Below are 16,723 nucleotides of genomic sequence, written 5' to 3'. Positions count from 1 at the left end.
AACAACGGTATATAGTCTGGCTGAGCGGTGTACACAGAGTGGCAGTAAACACAATGCTATATATAGCGTGGCTGAGCGAGGTGCACAGTGGCAGTACACACAATGCTATATAGTCAGGCTAAGCCGTGTACACAGAGTGTCAGAAAACACAATGCTATATATAGCGTGGCTGAGCGAGGTGCACAGTGGCAGTACACACAATGCTTTATAGTCAGGCTGAGCCGTGTACACAGAGTGTCAGTAAACAATGGTATATAGTCTGGCTGAGCGGTGTACACAGAGTGGCAGTAAACACAATGCTATATATAGCGTGGCTGAGCGAGGTGCACAGTGGCAGTACACACAATGCTATAGAGCCAGGCTAAGCCGTGTACACAGAGTGTCAGAAAACACAATGCTATATATAGCGTGGCTGAGCGAGGTGCACAGTGGCAGTACACACAATGCTATATTAGTCAGGCTAAGCAGTGTACACAGAGTGTCAGAAAACACAATGCTATATATAGCGTGGCTGAGCGAGGTGCACAGTGGCAGTACACACAATGCTATATATAGCGTGGCTGAGCGAGGTGCACAGTGGCAGTACACACAATGCTATATATAGCGTGGCTGAGCGAGGTGCACAGTGGCAGTACACACAATGCTATATTAGTCAGGCTAAGCCGTGTACACAGAGTGTCAGAAAACACAATGCTATATATATAGCGTGGCTGAGCGAGGTGCACAGTGGCAGTACACACAATGCTATATATAGCGTGGCTGAGCGAGGTGCACAGTGGCAGTACACACAATGCCATATATAGCGTGGCTGAGCGAGGTGCACAGTGGCAGTACACACAATGCTATATATAGCGTGGCTGAGCGAGGTGCACAGTGGCAGTACACACAATGCTATATTAGTCAGGCTAAGCCGTGTACACAGAGTGTCAGAAAACACAATGCTATATATATAGCGTGGCTGAGCGAGGTGCACAGTGGCAGTACACACAATGCTATATATAGCGTGGCTGAGCGAGGTGCACAGTGGCAGTACACACAATGCTATATATAGCGTGGCTGAGCGAGGTGCACAGTGGCAGTACACACAATGCTATATATAGCGTGGCTGAGCGAGGTGCACAGTGGCAGTACACACAATGCTATATTAGTCAGGCTAAGCCGTGTACACAGAGTGTCAGAAAACACAATGCTATATATATAGCGTGGCTGAGCGAGGTGCACAGTGGCAGTACACACAATGCTATATATAGCGTGGCTGAGCGAGGTGCACAGTGGCAGTACACACAATGCTATATATAGCGTGGCTGAGCGAGGTGCACAGTGGCAGTACACACAATGCTATATTAGTCAGGCTAAGCCGTGTACACAGAGTGTCAGAAAACACAATGCTATATATATAGCGTGGCTGAGCGAGGTACACAGTGGCAGTAAACAATGCTATATATAGTGTGGCTGAGCGAGCGGTGTACTACTGTTCCCAGCAGCGACACACAATGACTGGGGGGGACCCTGGCTAGCGTGGCTGGAGAGCGAACTACCCTGCCTGCCTACCCAAAGCTAAACCCACAGACAAATGGCGGAGATATGACGTGGTTCGGGTATTTATTTACCCGAACCACGTGACCGTTCGGCCAATCAGAGCGCGTTCGGGCCCGAACCACGTGACCCGTTCGGCCAATCACAGCGCTAGCCGAACGTTCGGGGAACGTTCGGCCATGCGCTCTTAGTTCGGCCATGTGGCCGAACGGTTTGGCCGAGCACCGTCAGGTGTTCGGCCGAACTCGAACATCACCCGAACAGGGTGATGTTCTGCAGAACCCGAACAGTGGCGAACACTGTTCGCCCAACACTAGTTCACAGTGGGAGTTGTTGCATTCCCTGTAGAAGCAGGAATGCAACAGGAAAGCAGTGCCGCATGTTATCCTTGCGTTAGGTTGCACACAGTCAATGAAAAGTATGCTTCACCGGTAACAGTTATGCCATACCGCAGCGGCCGCACTGTAAACTTTGCAAAAGTGGCGCATTGCAGTGCAGTAAGCTGCATAAGAATGTAGCCGTTAGGACGCAACATGCAAATGTGACTATAGCCTACAGGCTCAAACCCACTAGCAGCACGTTTTGTATTTTGAAAACGCTCTCGCTTTCACTTGATGAGAATCAAGATTTTGGTGTGATTTTGAAAAATGGTGGCGGTTTTGCTGTGATTCTCATTCAAGTGAATGGGAGAACATTTTCAAACCGCTGGCAAAAAAATGCTTCTAGTGGGTTTGAGCCCTGAGGGCTCGTTTTCAGCCTTTATTTCAAGCGCAGGGGATTTTTTAAAATCGCCCACAGAAAGCTTGTGCAATGAATCTCTGAGAAGGTTCATATTAGCGCTGTGCGTGCAGAAAAGCGCTGTCTGGACCATTTCTGGGGCGATTTTTGCCTCAGTGGAATGTATAGATAAAACGCAAACGCTCACAATCGATTTTTAAAAATGCATTGCATTTATTCTTTTCTGGGTCAAAGAGTCTACTTCCTGACTTGCGTCAGGAAGTGAATTCCAAATCGCTCTGGAAAAGCGCTTTTACCAGAAACGCAGCACGCAGTGGAGCATCGGGGGTGGGGGAGAACGCCATTTGCGATTATGATTTTAGATGTGAACGAGGCCTAAATGTTAGTTATCAGTAGTTATGGTCAGTGTTGTGCAAATAATCCTGCGTTTGATGCAGGATAATGCAAATGTATGCAGCTTAAAAATGGACCAATCGAATCCTGCTGAGGTGGCATTTGCTGCATAAATTTGCATAATTCTGCATCAACTGGCAACTGGCAGGGGCGTAGCTAGAAATCATGGGGACTCATAGCAAAGTTATTTTAGATGGGCCCCCCAATAGTAGCCTCCCCAAATGTAAGTAGCCATAAGAGCCCCCAGTATAGGTAGTCAGGTGTGACTCCAGCCGCTTCCCCATATTAGGTATCTATAAGGACACCCAGTATAGTACACGTAGCAAAGAGACCCCATTATAGGTAGTCAGATGTGACCCCGCCCCCAGGCCCGGATTTACATCACAGGAACCTATAGACACAGATGTCCTGGCACCGTATGCTGGGGAGACACGTTACGTTTTTTTTCGTGCGATAGGTGGATCAGATAGATAAAATCCGTTATGTCCGATATTGCTCCCGATTGTTTCCGCACTCGATTTCTCATAGCGGTGAATGGAAAAAGATAAGAAAAATGAATGAAGATAAGTTAATCGAGCGTGAAATCTAGTGTGAAATCATTCCGAAAAACGATCGGGTGGCTAAATCGCACGAAAAAAAAGTAACGTGTATACCCAGCATTACTTTGCCTTCCATGAGCCTACAAACCCCGTCAAACTGCACCACAAGTGTGCTGGCTGTCACCTCTCCCTTACTTCCCTTGCCTGTCATAGGTAGCTACAGGTACCCCTTAGTATTAGGTAGCCAGAGGTACCCTAAATATTAAGTAGCTAGAGGTGCCCCCAAGTATTGAGGTAGCTAGAGGTGTCACCAGCTGAATAGAGATCTCCTCAGTGGAATGCCGAGAGTCGGTGAGTAACTTATTATTTATGCTCTCATCAAGACTCTGCATAGGGAAGGAGAGAGGAAGGTGCCCGGGGAGGGGAACTAGCCGCCTTTCCATCATCAGGTGCCTGTAGGCAAGTGCCTACAGTGCCTTACGGTAAATCCGGCCCTGCTGAGTCCCCAGTGGATACTAGCAGATGCTATATGGTGATCCCTATGCCACTGTCAACCTGGAAAGCCTTGGATCTCTCTGACCGTCCCTCGTTATCAGCTGGATTAAGCGCTCTTTCACTTCTCTGCATTGTTATTTAATCAGCCTGGAAAGTGCATACAGCTCTTGTATTTGTTTGTTCAGGCTTTTTGGCCGGAGTTTATGGTGTGGTTGGTAGTTTTTTCAGGCGTCTAAAGAAGTCATTTTAACACATTTTTAAATAGACTCTGCTAAGAAAACATTGCTCTTCCCATTACGTAAATGTTAGCAGTGTATTCCGCGGCACGACTTTCACTGCAGTGTATCCAGATCCTCGTCCTCTGTAGTCAGCCAATTACAGAGCTTTTTTGCCTGTGTTGGGGGATCCCCGATTGGCTGTTCCCTCAAAAATCCCTTTTATTGTTCCCGGCCAGGAGTCCCAGACACCCAGGGCCGGTTCTTGCATGAAGCAAGGTGAAACATTTGCATCAGGCGCAGAGATTTCAAGGGCAGCATTTTTGTACTGTGTACCTTCCTGGGGAGGAATGGAGTGGCTGAGGGTGAGCAGTTTGTTTCTTCACATCTAATGCTGGGAATACACAGCTAGTTTTTGAGCCACGAAGATGGCTCGATAGATCATTTCCGACATGTCTGATCTCTCGCTTGATCGTTCCGTCCCTCTATTCCGGATTGCAGTGAATGGAAAAAGGAAAAACTAGCGGAAGATAAGAGAATTGACTGCGGAATCGAGTGGCGAAACAATCGAGCGGCAAAAACGAGCTGTGTATGCCCAGCATTACAGCCAGCCAGTGTGCTATTGTGTTGAGCTGCATCATGTCATGTGAGAACAATCAAGCTTTGTTCACATCTAAAATAGCAATCGCTGACGGCGTGTTTTTTTTTTTATCCCCTCCCGGCGCTTACCTGCACGCTACCCAATGTCGCCCCAGGTATCTTCTCCCCATCTTCACCAGAAGACATGCTTCAGGTCTTTCATCTGGCTGAGCTGTTCCTCTATTCATGTGGGGATTACAGATCACAGCAGGGGGCTTGTTTGAAGTGTTATTAGTGGGGGAAGGGGATTATAACCCTCAGTATCCCCTCCTGGCTGTGGGCATGGAAACTCCTCAGCCTCTTACAGGAAGATGATACTTTCCCAAACCCCATCTCTGAGTTACGGGATGCTTCAGTCATATTCCAAGCACTTGGCAAACGTTTCACAATATATTAGATTGTAAGCTTAGTGAGCCAGAGGCTTCCTCTCTGCCTGCAGCATGGTCTGTGCTTGTTACATATGAATGTTTATCATTGTGTTTTGCAGAGCACTGTGTAATACGTTTGAGCGATAATAATGCCAACATTTGTATGTTGCTTTTCTCATAACGAATTCAAAGCACTTAAGAGCTACGGCTGATAGGGCGCGCTCAGTAGGCCAAACAGCGGTGTTAGGGAGTCTAGCCCAATGATTCCTTACTGAAGAAGGACTGGTGCACACCAGAGCAGTTCTGGAGCGTTTTTTTTAAACTCTTGCAGGGGGAAAACCGCTTGGCTAATGAAAGTGAATGGGATGGTGCACACCAGAGGTTTGTTTTTTTTCCACAAATGCAAACTTGGGGGCTGCAGTATTTTTTTTTTTTAGATTTCTGAGGAGTTTCTGCCTCAATGTTAAAGTATAGAAAAGTGGAAAACAGCTCTGAAAAACGCTGTGTTGCGCATAGACGTCAATGCATTCTGCCGCCCATGTGGGCGAGGAAGTCACATAGTAGTGCGCTGTTGACTTTGCGGCGGGTCGACCGCGTATTGGAAGCTTCTGGCGCAACGCGACATGGTAAGTGTACTGGGCCCCATACACTTTCATTGCTGTTGCAGAAAGGGTATCGCAACATAAATAAAAAAAGTGTAAAAAGGGACCTGAGAGTACTTTTTCACCAACGTTTTGGTACTCTTGCTGCACCAATCATTTTACACCAGTGCTACACCTTGGAAGGGGAATAGTAATTAACGCGGGCCCGGAGATTCATGCAGGAGCAGGAGCAGGGTGAGCCGTACTTTGGCTTCATCTGGCGTCAAAATTGCCAACAACAATATTGAACGCAAATAAGGGCCTACATGTCTGTTGTAGGTACCGGGAACTGCTGACCGACCATTCCCAACTTTGTCCAGGCCAGAGCTGGTCAGTGAGATTCTAATAATTTTAATTTGATGCAGAGTTATGCAAAAATATGCAGATTTGTGCAGTTTGAAAATGGAGTCCCGCCGAGGGGTACTTCAATGGGTTATTTTTCAAACTGCCCAAATGTGTATAGAAATATTGCTAATCCTGCATTAACTCAGAATAATTTGTATCTCACACCTTCTTGCATTTCACCTTGACGTAGAAACTGTGTGCAATTTGGGCTAATTAGATGCACTTTCTATTTTGATTGATCCAGTTCCAAAGTCACAATTTGTTTGTTTTAAACACTCAGCGGTCAGCGAATCAAAACCAACAGAAAGGGAAGGATTGTGGTTGGGTGTAGCACTAGCTGATGTCAACACATCTCTGTCCTCGATGTAATAATCATAAGTCACACTTATGGAGAAAATGTCACTCCTTATCAGCAGAGGTGTGTGGGTGGGACCTCCACAGCTATGTACATCTGTATAGAAGATAACTATATTTAGTATAGGGGTGTGTGTGTCTATATACTCCACGAACACTTTTCAGGTAGTTCACCTCATTGCAATGCTTAGAGCCCCCTCTGGTGGACACATGATGGTAAAACACCACCTGCATGCATCAAATTGGTAGGTAATAAATCAGTGAATTTTCAAATTTCTAATTCTTAAAAACTGAAGTGAGAGGGATATGGAGGCTGCCATATTTATATCCTTTTAAACAAAATATCCGTTTCCTGGCTGTCCTGCTGATCCACTGCCTCTAATACTTTTAGCCATAGCCCCTGAACAAGCATGCTGCAGATCAGGTGTTTCTGACATAATTGTCAGACCTGACAAGATTATCTGCAGGCTTGTTTCTGGTGTTATTTAGACACCACTGCAGCCAAATAGATCAGCAGGGCTGCCAGGCAACTGGTATGTTTAACGGGAAATAATTATGGCAACCTCCATATTCTTCTCCCTACAGTTGTCGTTTAAAGGGAACCTAAACTGAGAGGGATATGGATGTTTCCTTTTAAACAATACCAGTTGCCTGGCAGTCCTGCTGGTCTCTTTGGCTGCATCACACACCTGAAACAAGCATGCCGCTAATCCAGTCTGAGGCCCAGTGCACACCGAGCGGTTTTTGGAGATTATGGAAAGGGGGGGGGGGGGGGGGTGCAGAAGGACAATATGAGGCACATAACTGAGGGGGCAGAGAGAACAATATAGTGTCAGGCTGCTCTCGGGGGAGATAAATCCAGCATGCTGGATCTCTCATTGATGTATCAGGGCCCATTCACACCAGGGCGATTTGCGGGTGATTCCCGCTCATCGACGAAGTGCTGGCGCTATTTAAACGCTGCCGATCACAGGAATTTTGCAATAAATGGCAATCGCAGAAAGTGATGCCTGTAGCATTTCCTCGCAATTCTGGAGAAATCGTGATACAGTGCTTAAAGCATTGAATCGCGAGTGTACAGTGATTTTTACAATGCTAATCGTGGTAAAAATCACCCAGGCAAAATGCCATTGTTTTGCCACTTTCAAGTGTGAATGAGCCCTTAAGGCTGCTGTACACACACTAGACTCCACTGTTACTACTTTTGTATGTTAACCCTCATGTTACCCTATGCCTAACACTACTTGTCTCCTACTTCAGCACTACCTTCCTATCGGCTGCCCAAATTATACACTGGGTGCTTGTGGTGTACGGCGGCGCACAAATTACCAAGCATCGCATGTCCCCCAAATTACCTGCCCCACAGTGACAAGTGAGTACTACAGCACAGATGACTGTGCTATATAAATGCTTAATATGGTAGGACATTAGACGATGACTATGGTAGGATTAGATTGTGAGCTCATCTGAGGACATTCAGTGACTTGACTATGTACACTGTAAAGTGCTGCAGAAGATGTCAGAGCTATATAAATACCTAATACTAATATGGTAGGACATTATACTGTGACTATGGTAGGATTAGACTGTGAGCTCCTCTGAGGACAGTCAGTGACATGACTATGCACTCTGTAAAGTGCTGCAGAAGATGACAGTGCTGTAAAAATATATAATTACTAAACATGGCGACCCGACTGAGTTCTGTGTTACTTATCTGCACACTCATCGCTGCGCTCCAGGAGTTCTGTGCTTGCAGGCAAGATGCCTTTTGAAGTATTAGGGTATTTATACTTTGTGCATTGAAAATGAGCTTTATTGTTATACCATAGCATACAAATGTCACCCTCCTTACATAAGGTTTATAGGCTGGTTCACAGTGGTGGCAACCGTGCTGATCACCAGCGATTGGCACAGCACTAGCATCACCCTATGCAGGAACAATCTCACTGCAGGGGTTCCATTTGTATAACATCGCAGAGGTACTGCATACACCATTTATGGAATGATCACAATGCGATTTTTCCCGAACAAAATCGGCAGTCGCTGAAAAACTGCATTGCAAAATGGTGAAACGGCCCAACTACTGTCGTTACTCTGTACTAATGCCGGCCTTTAGTCAGGGCTGATCTCTGCTTGAAGCTAATCCACACTGAGGGCTAGTTGACATCTAGCACTTTCCCCAAGGTCGCGTTTGTATTGCGATTCCGCAGCAAAATCTTTTGATTTCAGTCGATAGAACGAGAATCACAGCGCAATCGCCCCAAAGACGCTGCATGCAGCGCGTTTGATCGGAATTGCAATCGCCGCAGTGTGAATGTACCCATAGGGATACATTAGTAGCTGCGCTTTGCTGATTGCCGGCGAAAAAGCGCCAAGTGTGCACCAGCCCTGCCTCTGCTGAAGTGCTGATAACCTCTGCAAACATTGATCACAGGTGTAGAGGCAGCTTCTGATGTAAACATTGCCAGAGATAAGCTTCTATTTTGGAACAAAAGCCAGTTCAGTGTATTATTTGTCCCAGTCTCATGTTACATTATTCTGAGCACACTTGTCAATGTGAAAAACATGCGGTTCTCATGTCCTCGGGTTTGTGTGCATTTTTCAGGAGTTTGTAGGTTTGTTTTACTAATCTGTCTTTTCAGTAAGGGAAAACATGAAGAGGAAATGCATAACTCGATATTTCACATGAAAGTGCACTAAACCTCACTATTATCATTTAGTATTGATCTAGCGCCAACATATTTTGTAGCGCTGTACAGAGTATAATGTCTTATCACTTAAAAGGACAACTGAAGCAAGAGGTATATGGAGGCTGCCATATTTATTTTCTTTTAAGCAATACCAGTTGCCTAGCTTGCCTGCTGATCCTCTGCCTCTAATACTATTAAGCTGGCCATACACTGGCCTGATTTGCGCCCGTTTCGACAGCAGATTCGATCACTGGGATCGAATCTGCTGCCAATCGTTCACGCTACACGCCGAATTTCGATCCATTTCGTCCGATCCCGTCGATCGCGCCGTGCGGAAAATAACCGTCGATCGCCCGCGGGTAAAGAGCGCATCGCTAGCGGCGTTCGAGTGCCCGATGACCGACACAATAGAGCCCGCATACATTACCTGCTCCGCCGGCGCGACTCCAGTCCCCCGATCACCGCTGCTCTGTCTGCGCTTTGGTCTCCAGGTCCAGCATGCCTCACTTCTTCTAGCCCGGCAGGAAGTTTAAACAGTAGAGCGCCCTCTACTGTTTAAACTTCCTGCCGGGCTAGAAGAAGTGAGGCATGCCGGACCTGGAGACCAGAGCGCAGACAGAGCAGCGGTGACCGGGGGACTGGAGTCGCACCGGCGGAGCAGGTAATGTATATGGGGGGGGGGGGAGCGGCGGCAGCACCACCACCACCACAGATTGTGAGCGGTTTGAGGCTGAAATCGGTTCACAATCTGTTTTCTGTAAAGGTAGCCATACGATCCCTATCAGATTCGATCAGAGAGCGATCTATCTGTTGGTCGAATCTGATGGCAAATCGACCAGTGTATGGCCACCTTTAGCCACAGCCTCTTAACCAAGCATGCAGCAGATCAGGTGTTTCTGACATTATTGTCAGGTGACATGATTAGCTGCATGCTTGTTTCTGGTGTTGTTCAGACACTACTGCAGCCAAACAGACCAGCAGGACTGCCAGGCAACTGGTATTGTTTAACAGGAAATAAATATGGGAGCCTCCATATACCCTTCTTTTCAGTTGTCCTTTAACTGTCCCTCAAAGGGGCTCACAATCTAATCCCTACCATAGTCCTATGTCTATGTATGTATCGTGTAGTGTACTACTCTAATCTAGGGACAATTTAGGGGGAAGCTAGTTAACTTAACTGTATGTATTTGGGACATGGGAGGAAACTGGAATGCTTGGAGAAAACCCACACAGATACGGGGAGACCATACAAACTCTGTGGAGATAGCGCCCTGGCTGGGATTCAAACCAGGGACCCAGCGCTGCAAGGTGAGAGTGATAACAATTATGCTATGCTGCCACCTACTGCTTCTCCATAGGAAACCATTGGGTGCTGCATGTGGAAAAAGTACGATTTTTAGATGTCTGTCTACAGTGAGTGATGGACCTGTGCTATTTAGTGTGTGGCCCTTGGACTTTCATTGTGTTTAGCGATTGGCAAAGCGATACAGCAACAGAGCCCTATAAGGGTGTTTCCTCTGCAGCAGTTGTGATCGGGCAGTTTTGGAGTAATGGCAGTGAAGGGATGCCAGGGACAAACTGCGAATGCTCCAGAAATCATGGTAAAATCATGGACGTCAGATTTTCGTGCTTACTGGTCCGTCCCTAAGCGGCACTGGTGGGTCCCAGGCCTAAGTGTAAGTTCCCATTCCCCCTGTGGTGATGTATATAAGCAGCACATCACACCCAATTTCAAAATTATTTGCTTCCGGTAACCTGTGTTTTGCAACAATTGTCATTAGTTACAAATTTGAGCATAACGTGTGCAATGTCTACCAGCGCACAGCTCCATTCACGTTATATTACAACAGAACCTGGTGCACTGCGGAGCCAAAGCACCAATGTGAATGGGGCCACTGTAGGACTGTTGCAGCGTGATTAGAACTTTTATTATCATATAGTGTGACCCCACCCTAAAATCCCTCCCCCTTAAAAAAAAGGCATCAGGAGAGGTGTCTGTGGGGGGTTGAGGTTAGGCGTCAGGAAGGGTATTTGGGGGGGGGGGTGGGTTTGGTTAGGAGTCGGTTGGGGGTGGGGTTGGTTCGGAAGGGTGTCTGTGCAGGTGGGGTGGTTAGGGTCTGGTGTCGGGGGGGGGGGGGGGGGTCTAGGGTTCTCTCTGAGTGTAGGGTTACGTTTAGCCAGTGTTCTCCCCGGGCTCTTTTAGCTGGGTGCTCCACCCGACTATTTTTGGTGAGCACCTGGCTGTTATCAGCTCACCTCCTCCTATTCTTTGCGCACAGAAGCACCTGCCCTGGATTCTCTCATCTCGCCACACCCGGCTACTTTTTCATGCCACCCAGCTGGACAAAAATTTCTGGGGAGAACACTGGTTTAGCCATAGTAAAATATTGGTGTTTATCGATATTTTATGATCCTTCTTTACACTTTTTAATAGTAGAATATGAGTACATTTACCAATATTCTATCTGCTTTCCAGGGTGCCCAAATTCCCAGGCGTCATTTTATTCCGTATGCTATGATGGCGTCTTGTGAGCCTAAACCGTTTTCACCAATCGGTGGTCAGTTCCTCGTCATGTTTAAATGAATGAGCTTTTGGTGCAATTCCTTTAGCCATTTGTTACTGGTGACCTTCCAGCTAAAGAGGAACTACATTTTCTGCATTCTTAGCTCCAGAGCATGCTGGGACTTGTAGTTCATCCACAGCCAGAAGTGTTTGGGGTCTGCTGGGAGTGATGGATCTGTGGATCTGTTACATAAAAGCTACTGACGGGACATGTGGAGAGCGGATAACCAGCCTGGGCAGTAAAGTGTAATTGTCACACGCAGGTCACATGATCTCCGCCAATTAGCCACAACGCGTGGTGCTCCCCGGACGGCTAAAGCCTGCAGATCGGCCTCAAGTTTCACACATAAGATCATAGTAAGTGAAATGGGGGATAATGACCCCCCCGGATGGCTGCCGCTCACAGACAGCTGCTATGAAACGTAATATCAATTGCCCTTTGAAATGCCGCGTCAGGATTAAAAGGATTTCGGGAGATCAGAGAAGGAAGTGATTATAGAGGAAGCCGAGGACGATTCCCAGCCAACCGCCTCTGCCTGGAAGAGGCACTACCCAACTACTACTACTACCAGCTGCAGCCCAGGGAATATTTCTTATGGAGGGGGGAGCTGTACTACTACAACCACCATCCATGTCCAGGGATAAGTGCCTTATGGAGGGGGAGCTGTACTACTACTACTACTACTACTACCAGCAGTGGCCCAGGGAATGTGCCCAGAGGAGCAGTGTAACTACTAACCAGAAATATGCCAATGCCCAGAGGGGACCAACATTACTGCCATGCACCATGTGAAGCAGTGTCCCTGTAAAACACAAAACACTACCTCCCGGCTATTTTACCCTTCCCACCATAAGCCGTTTTCACCTGTCATCGCTTCTCCCGTTCATTTGGCCATAACCTTGTCACTGCTTATCACACCCAAATGATCTCTGTTTTTTTCACCACAAATTAGGCTTTTTGTGGGCAATACTTGTCTTCATTAATTACTTTGTCTATGCATTTTATAGGGGTAAAAATGCTATCTCTCCAATTCCACCCCCCTATGGCTTTAAAATACAACCCACACTTTTTAGTTGCCCATTTGTCCTGGGAAACGTGACATTTAACTTATGTTCCTAGTACAATGGCGACAATTGACAACGGGGTGCTTTAGAAGGGTGAGTAACTATAGTAAAAAAGAATGTATTGTACATTAACTGAAATGTACCTTTTGGCCACAAGATGGCACTACACACACTATCCTGGGTTACCAGGAAGTGTTACATATTTTTTTTTCTACTTTTATTTTTTGCTTTCAAGAGGCTTTTATTATGAATGAACATGGCTCCTGATTGACGCTATGTTCATTCATCCCCAGTCACTCAGATTGGATTGGGGAACACATGTTCCCATTCACCAATACACAACATGTAAATCCCGTCGTGAACAAGCAACAGGAGCGCGTGCGCACCAACCACTGATTGACTGGACATACAGGTACATCCTATGTTAGTGAGGCAGAATATGGATGTACCGGTACGTCCTGATTGTGGTAACCGCTTAACCCCCAAATCATGGCACAATAAACTTAAACCCTGTTAACCCCAAACCTTCCTGTCTTCCAGCTGTAGTGGGGTTAAGTCACATGACCACCTTCCTACTGTCTGCATCGGATGAAATCTGATGAACACCCCCCCCAGTCGACAAACTATTGGATGATCTCTGCAGTCTGTGCCAAACACTGAAATACCTTACAGAAGAACGTTGAGCATTATAATCCCGCAGTGTCGGAAATGCTTCAAGAATGATGAAATGAGTAGTCACAATATTTTATTTTTTGGCTCAGTTTCTAACAAAAGCAAAAAAAAAAAATTCATCATTTAAAAAAACAAAAAGTTATGTAAACAGGCCAAATACTGCGACGGGTGATCTTCATGGAAGACACATCGCGTTCTCCAGAGAACATATCGCTGTGCGTCGGGGGTGAGCCGCCAAGCAGAGGGGGAAGTAAATCCATGATACGGGGGGGTTGGGTTGGGTTTGAAGCTGTAGAAACTGGGTAAAGGGCGACAGGACAACGATAGAGGAAAAGAAAACGCACTGAAGGCATGGAGTCTGATTGTTTTCCGCAGACATGAGTTTTCTCGGTGAAATGCGGCGTATCCTCGCCAAATAGGCTTGTCCTCTGTGGTCCGGAGGCCTTTACTCTCCTGTGCAAATCAGTCCTCCGTCTTTGGTCAGGAAAATAAACCTCTCTGTGTAAGAAGTCTCCCCAGAGGCAGAAGAAATCTCCTCTCAGGCTGTATCAGGTGCTGCCAACCTAGTGGAGAAAAGATGGTTTAGTCCACAGCAACAAGCTAGCAATACCCCCACATGCCACCAATTCATCCAATGAACTACAACCCTACACACAGTTAAGGGGCCCATACACTCAGCCGATTTTTTTGAACTGAAATCTATTCCTAGTAAAAAAATGTTCCTAAACACATCAGATCAGAAATCTATCTGATGATCTATCTGCTGCTAATCTATCGAGTGTATGGCCACCTTTACAAACTCCACCTGAGGTCATTCTTGCCCTTCAAATGTCTTCAGCAGCAAAGCATGCAACTATTGTTGATACTCTCTTTAGTTGTAAAGATCATTTCACGGAACTGATATTGAAAGTCTATACATAGCTGTAATCTTGTCTGACAAATCAAAAGATAATGGAGTCTGCTTAAGAAACAATAGACTGCGTCTGGGAGCACCAGCCTTCTTAATTTTAGCACAGGACAAAGTAAACAAGCCTTCTGGAAGGTCCTTGAGACCGAGGACAAGACACGCAAAGCATATTTTAAGTAAACCTGAGATGAAAAATGTAAAATACACAGTATATACCTGGGGCTTCCTCCAGCCTCATCGGTCCCTTGCCGTCCTCCCAGGCCACCTGGATCCGCAACTAATTCAGCGAGCCCAACGTGCTCCCATTGCCGGGAACGTTCTGTGGCTGTGCAGTACACTCCCAGCGACGGGAATGTGCGCGACCAGACTGGCCGAATTACCATGCCGCCCAGCGGAGGATGCAGGTGGCCTGGGAGGAATGTAATTTTTATTTATTTATTTATTTAAATCTGATCTTTCAAAACACTGTATTGGTAGTTAATTTTTTTTTTTTTTTTATAAAAAAAAAAAAAGATGAATTTCAATAGCTGATCTCAATTGGAACCCCAGTCTGTGGTTTAGTGCTCCTCCAACCCATGCAGGAAGTGATGTCATCTCTTTACAGCTATTACAGCTATTGAAAGAGCCTATTCAGTTTAAAATAACATTCTATGGATCCTCTTCTCTGTAGAGTGAACTCTTGCACAGGATAGAAGAAAAACAGAGAGAAATGCAACCAACATGTAGAGAGTTTAGCCTAATTCCCCCTCATCTGTGTCTAATCCCAAGTTGTCATTGATCTCTCTCCTGTGTCCGCTGACTGCCACGGCAGATAAGCTGATTTGAAAGCACAGGATGTTAAAAATGTCTGCTTCCATGAAAGCAGGAAGTAGACACTGCAGATATATTGCAGGATTTGTATCAGCTGTAACAATGAAATGTTTTTCTGTAAAGGTAATTATGCTGTTGCGTGTCTTTTTAGAGCAGAGAGGAAGTTCTGAGTTCAGGTCTGCTTCAAAGGCAAACTGTACGTGAGCACATAAGTTATTTGCCCCACAAGGAGAACCTTGTACGCAAGATTTATGGATACAGAGCTCAGGCCACTTCAGCTCCCACTACAAATTGTGACGTAGTCGCCTGTCTACTCGAAGAAGCCATCATGCAGACGAGACAATACATTGGCAGTTTTTGGCTGTGATGTTGTAAGCTCCTCCCCCATACAGAAGGCGCCTGATCCTCCTGCAACCATTCGCCTGTCTACCTCCTACATTCTCTGGATAAACTTGAGATGGCATCATCAAACCCACATCAGCAGCTGCATGCAACGGTGATGTCATTTCCTGACCAGCGAAAGAAAGTAGACAAGGGGGCAGAACGTTTGTGGGAGGGCGTCAGAAGTCCCTCCCTGACTAGCAGGGTCATCAAAAGCCCAACTACTAGCATTTTAGGTAGAGGAGTCAAATCAAGTCATGCTTATAGTTGTGTGCTGCTCTCCACTATGTTCCAGCTATTTCCTTTTTTCAGTAAAGGAGGAAGTATTGAGTGCTGGAACACTGGAGGGTAAGGCACAGAGGCAGTATCAAGGGTGAGTTAACCCCCTCTGCCATGCATGGTCTGCTGTGCTTTAAGTTCTATTCCGATTCATTCGGGCCAGCGTTCAGATTCGGAACTCTTCTGCCTAGTGACCAGATCTCTTTATCTAGGCATCCTAAGAACAGGGCCCACGGCCCAGTTTAGTTTTATTGATGCACACTGGGGGATAAGTAGATAAATGCACTGTATGTGTGTAAAGTATATTTATCCTTTATCCAGTTGTGGGAACCTACCTGTAAGTGTACATGGAGGGCGGAGCCACAGGAAAAGGATCCAGATCAGGTAGTAAGAAGTTTCCATAGTTGGGGGTATTGAGTCCACCCCGGAGTGGGGGAAGGGGGTAAGTGTTGATGGCAGGGAGGCTAGTCCAAGGCACAAGATAATTTTTCTTCCATCATCCAACATTGCGAAATAAAGTGCTGAATTTCTTAATTTTACATATTTTGTATAAAAATAGACATATAGATATTTATATTATACACATGTGGAGAGTCCAGAGTCCTTCGTATAAAAAAATTAAGATTAAAAAGGAAATTTTTGTGCAATTTATGAAGCAGACTCCCACGCGGGCAGTGCCAGAGCTTCTGAAAAAGTCTCCTCGGTCCCTGGAACGGCCATTTTAGGCTTCTAAATTTGGCACAAGGAGTCCAGAGCAGGGGTGGGTTTTCCAATCCCAAATACGATGTTGGCTCCAGACTGGTGGGCTTCTGATGGGTGGGCATGGCAGCTCCATGCCACAGTCTGTTCCCCACCGTTGGGCATCAAACCCAAAGGAGGAGGAGGAAGAGGCAGAGCGTGAGGAGGAGCGGGGAGACACACAGCTGGAAGGAGGAGCTTCTGTCTTGTTTTTGAGGGCCTACGGAGAGAAAAATCAATGTTTTAATGGAGGTCACCCTCAACATCCCCTAAAACTAAACAAAAGGAACCTCATTAAAGTGGACCTGAACTCTTGCACAGGACGGAAGGAAAATAGAGAGAAATGCACCCTGTA

The 16,723-nt window shown here is 46.3% G+C and overlaps 1 protein-coding gene across 1 annotated transcript in view; it reads right to left on the bottom strand.

Moving 5' to 3' along the window:
- Positions 1 to 13,309: 13,309 nt before the first annotated feature.
- The window catches only part of LOC137533415 (ephrin-A4-like), a 52,968-nt gene continuing 49,554 nt past the window's right edge, over positions 13,310 to 16,723 (bottom strand). The window contains exons 6-7 of the mRNA XM_068254810.1: positions 15,966 to 16,588; positions 13,310 to 13,816 (exon numbers count right to left, since the gene is read on the bottom strand). Of these exons, the coding sequence (XP_068110911.1) occupies positions 16,494 to 16,588 (95 nt within the window). The 3' untranslated portion in view covers positions 13,310 to 13,816; positions 15,966 to 16,493. The remainder of the gene's footprint in view (positions 13,817 to 15,965; positions 16,589 to 16,723) is intronic.

The sequence above is a fragment of the Hyperolius riggenbachi genome, chromosome 9, assembly GCF_040937935.1.
Source record: "Hyperolius riggenbachi isolate aHypRig1 chromosome 9, aHypRig1.pri, whole genome shotgun sequence".
Taxonomy (NCBI): domain Eukaryota; kingdom Metazoa; phylum Chordata; class Amphibia; order Anura; family Hyperoliidae; genus Hyperolius; species Hyperolius riggenbachi.
Note: the sequence above shows the minus strand (reverse complement) of the source record. Positions and strands in the feature narration are given on the sequence as shown.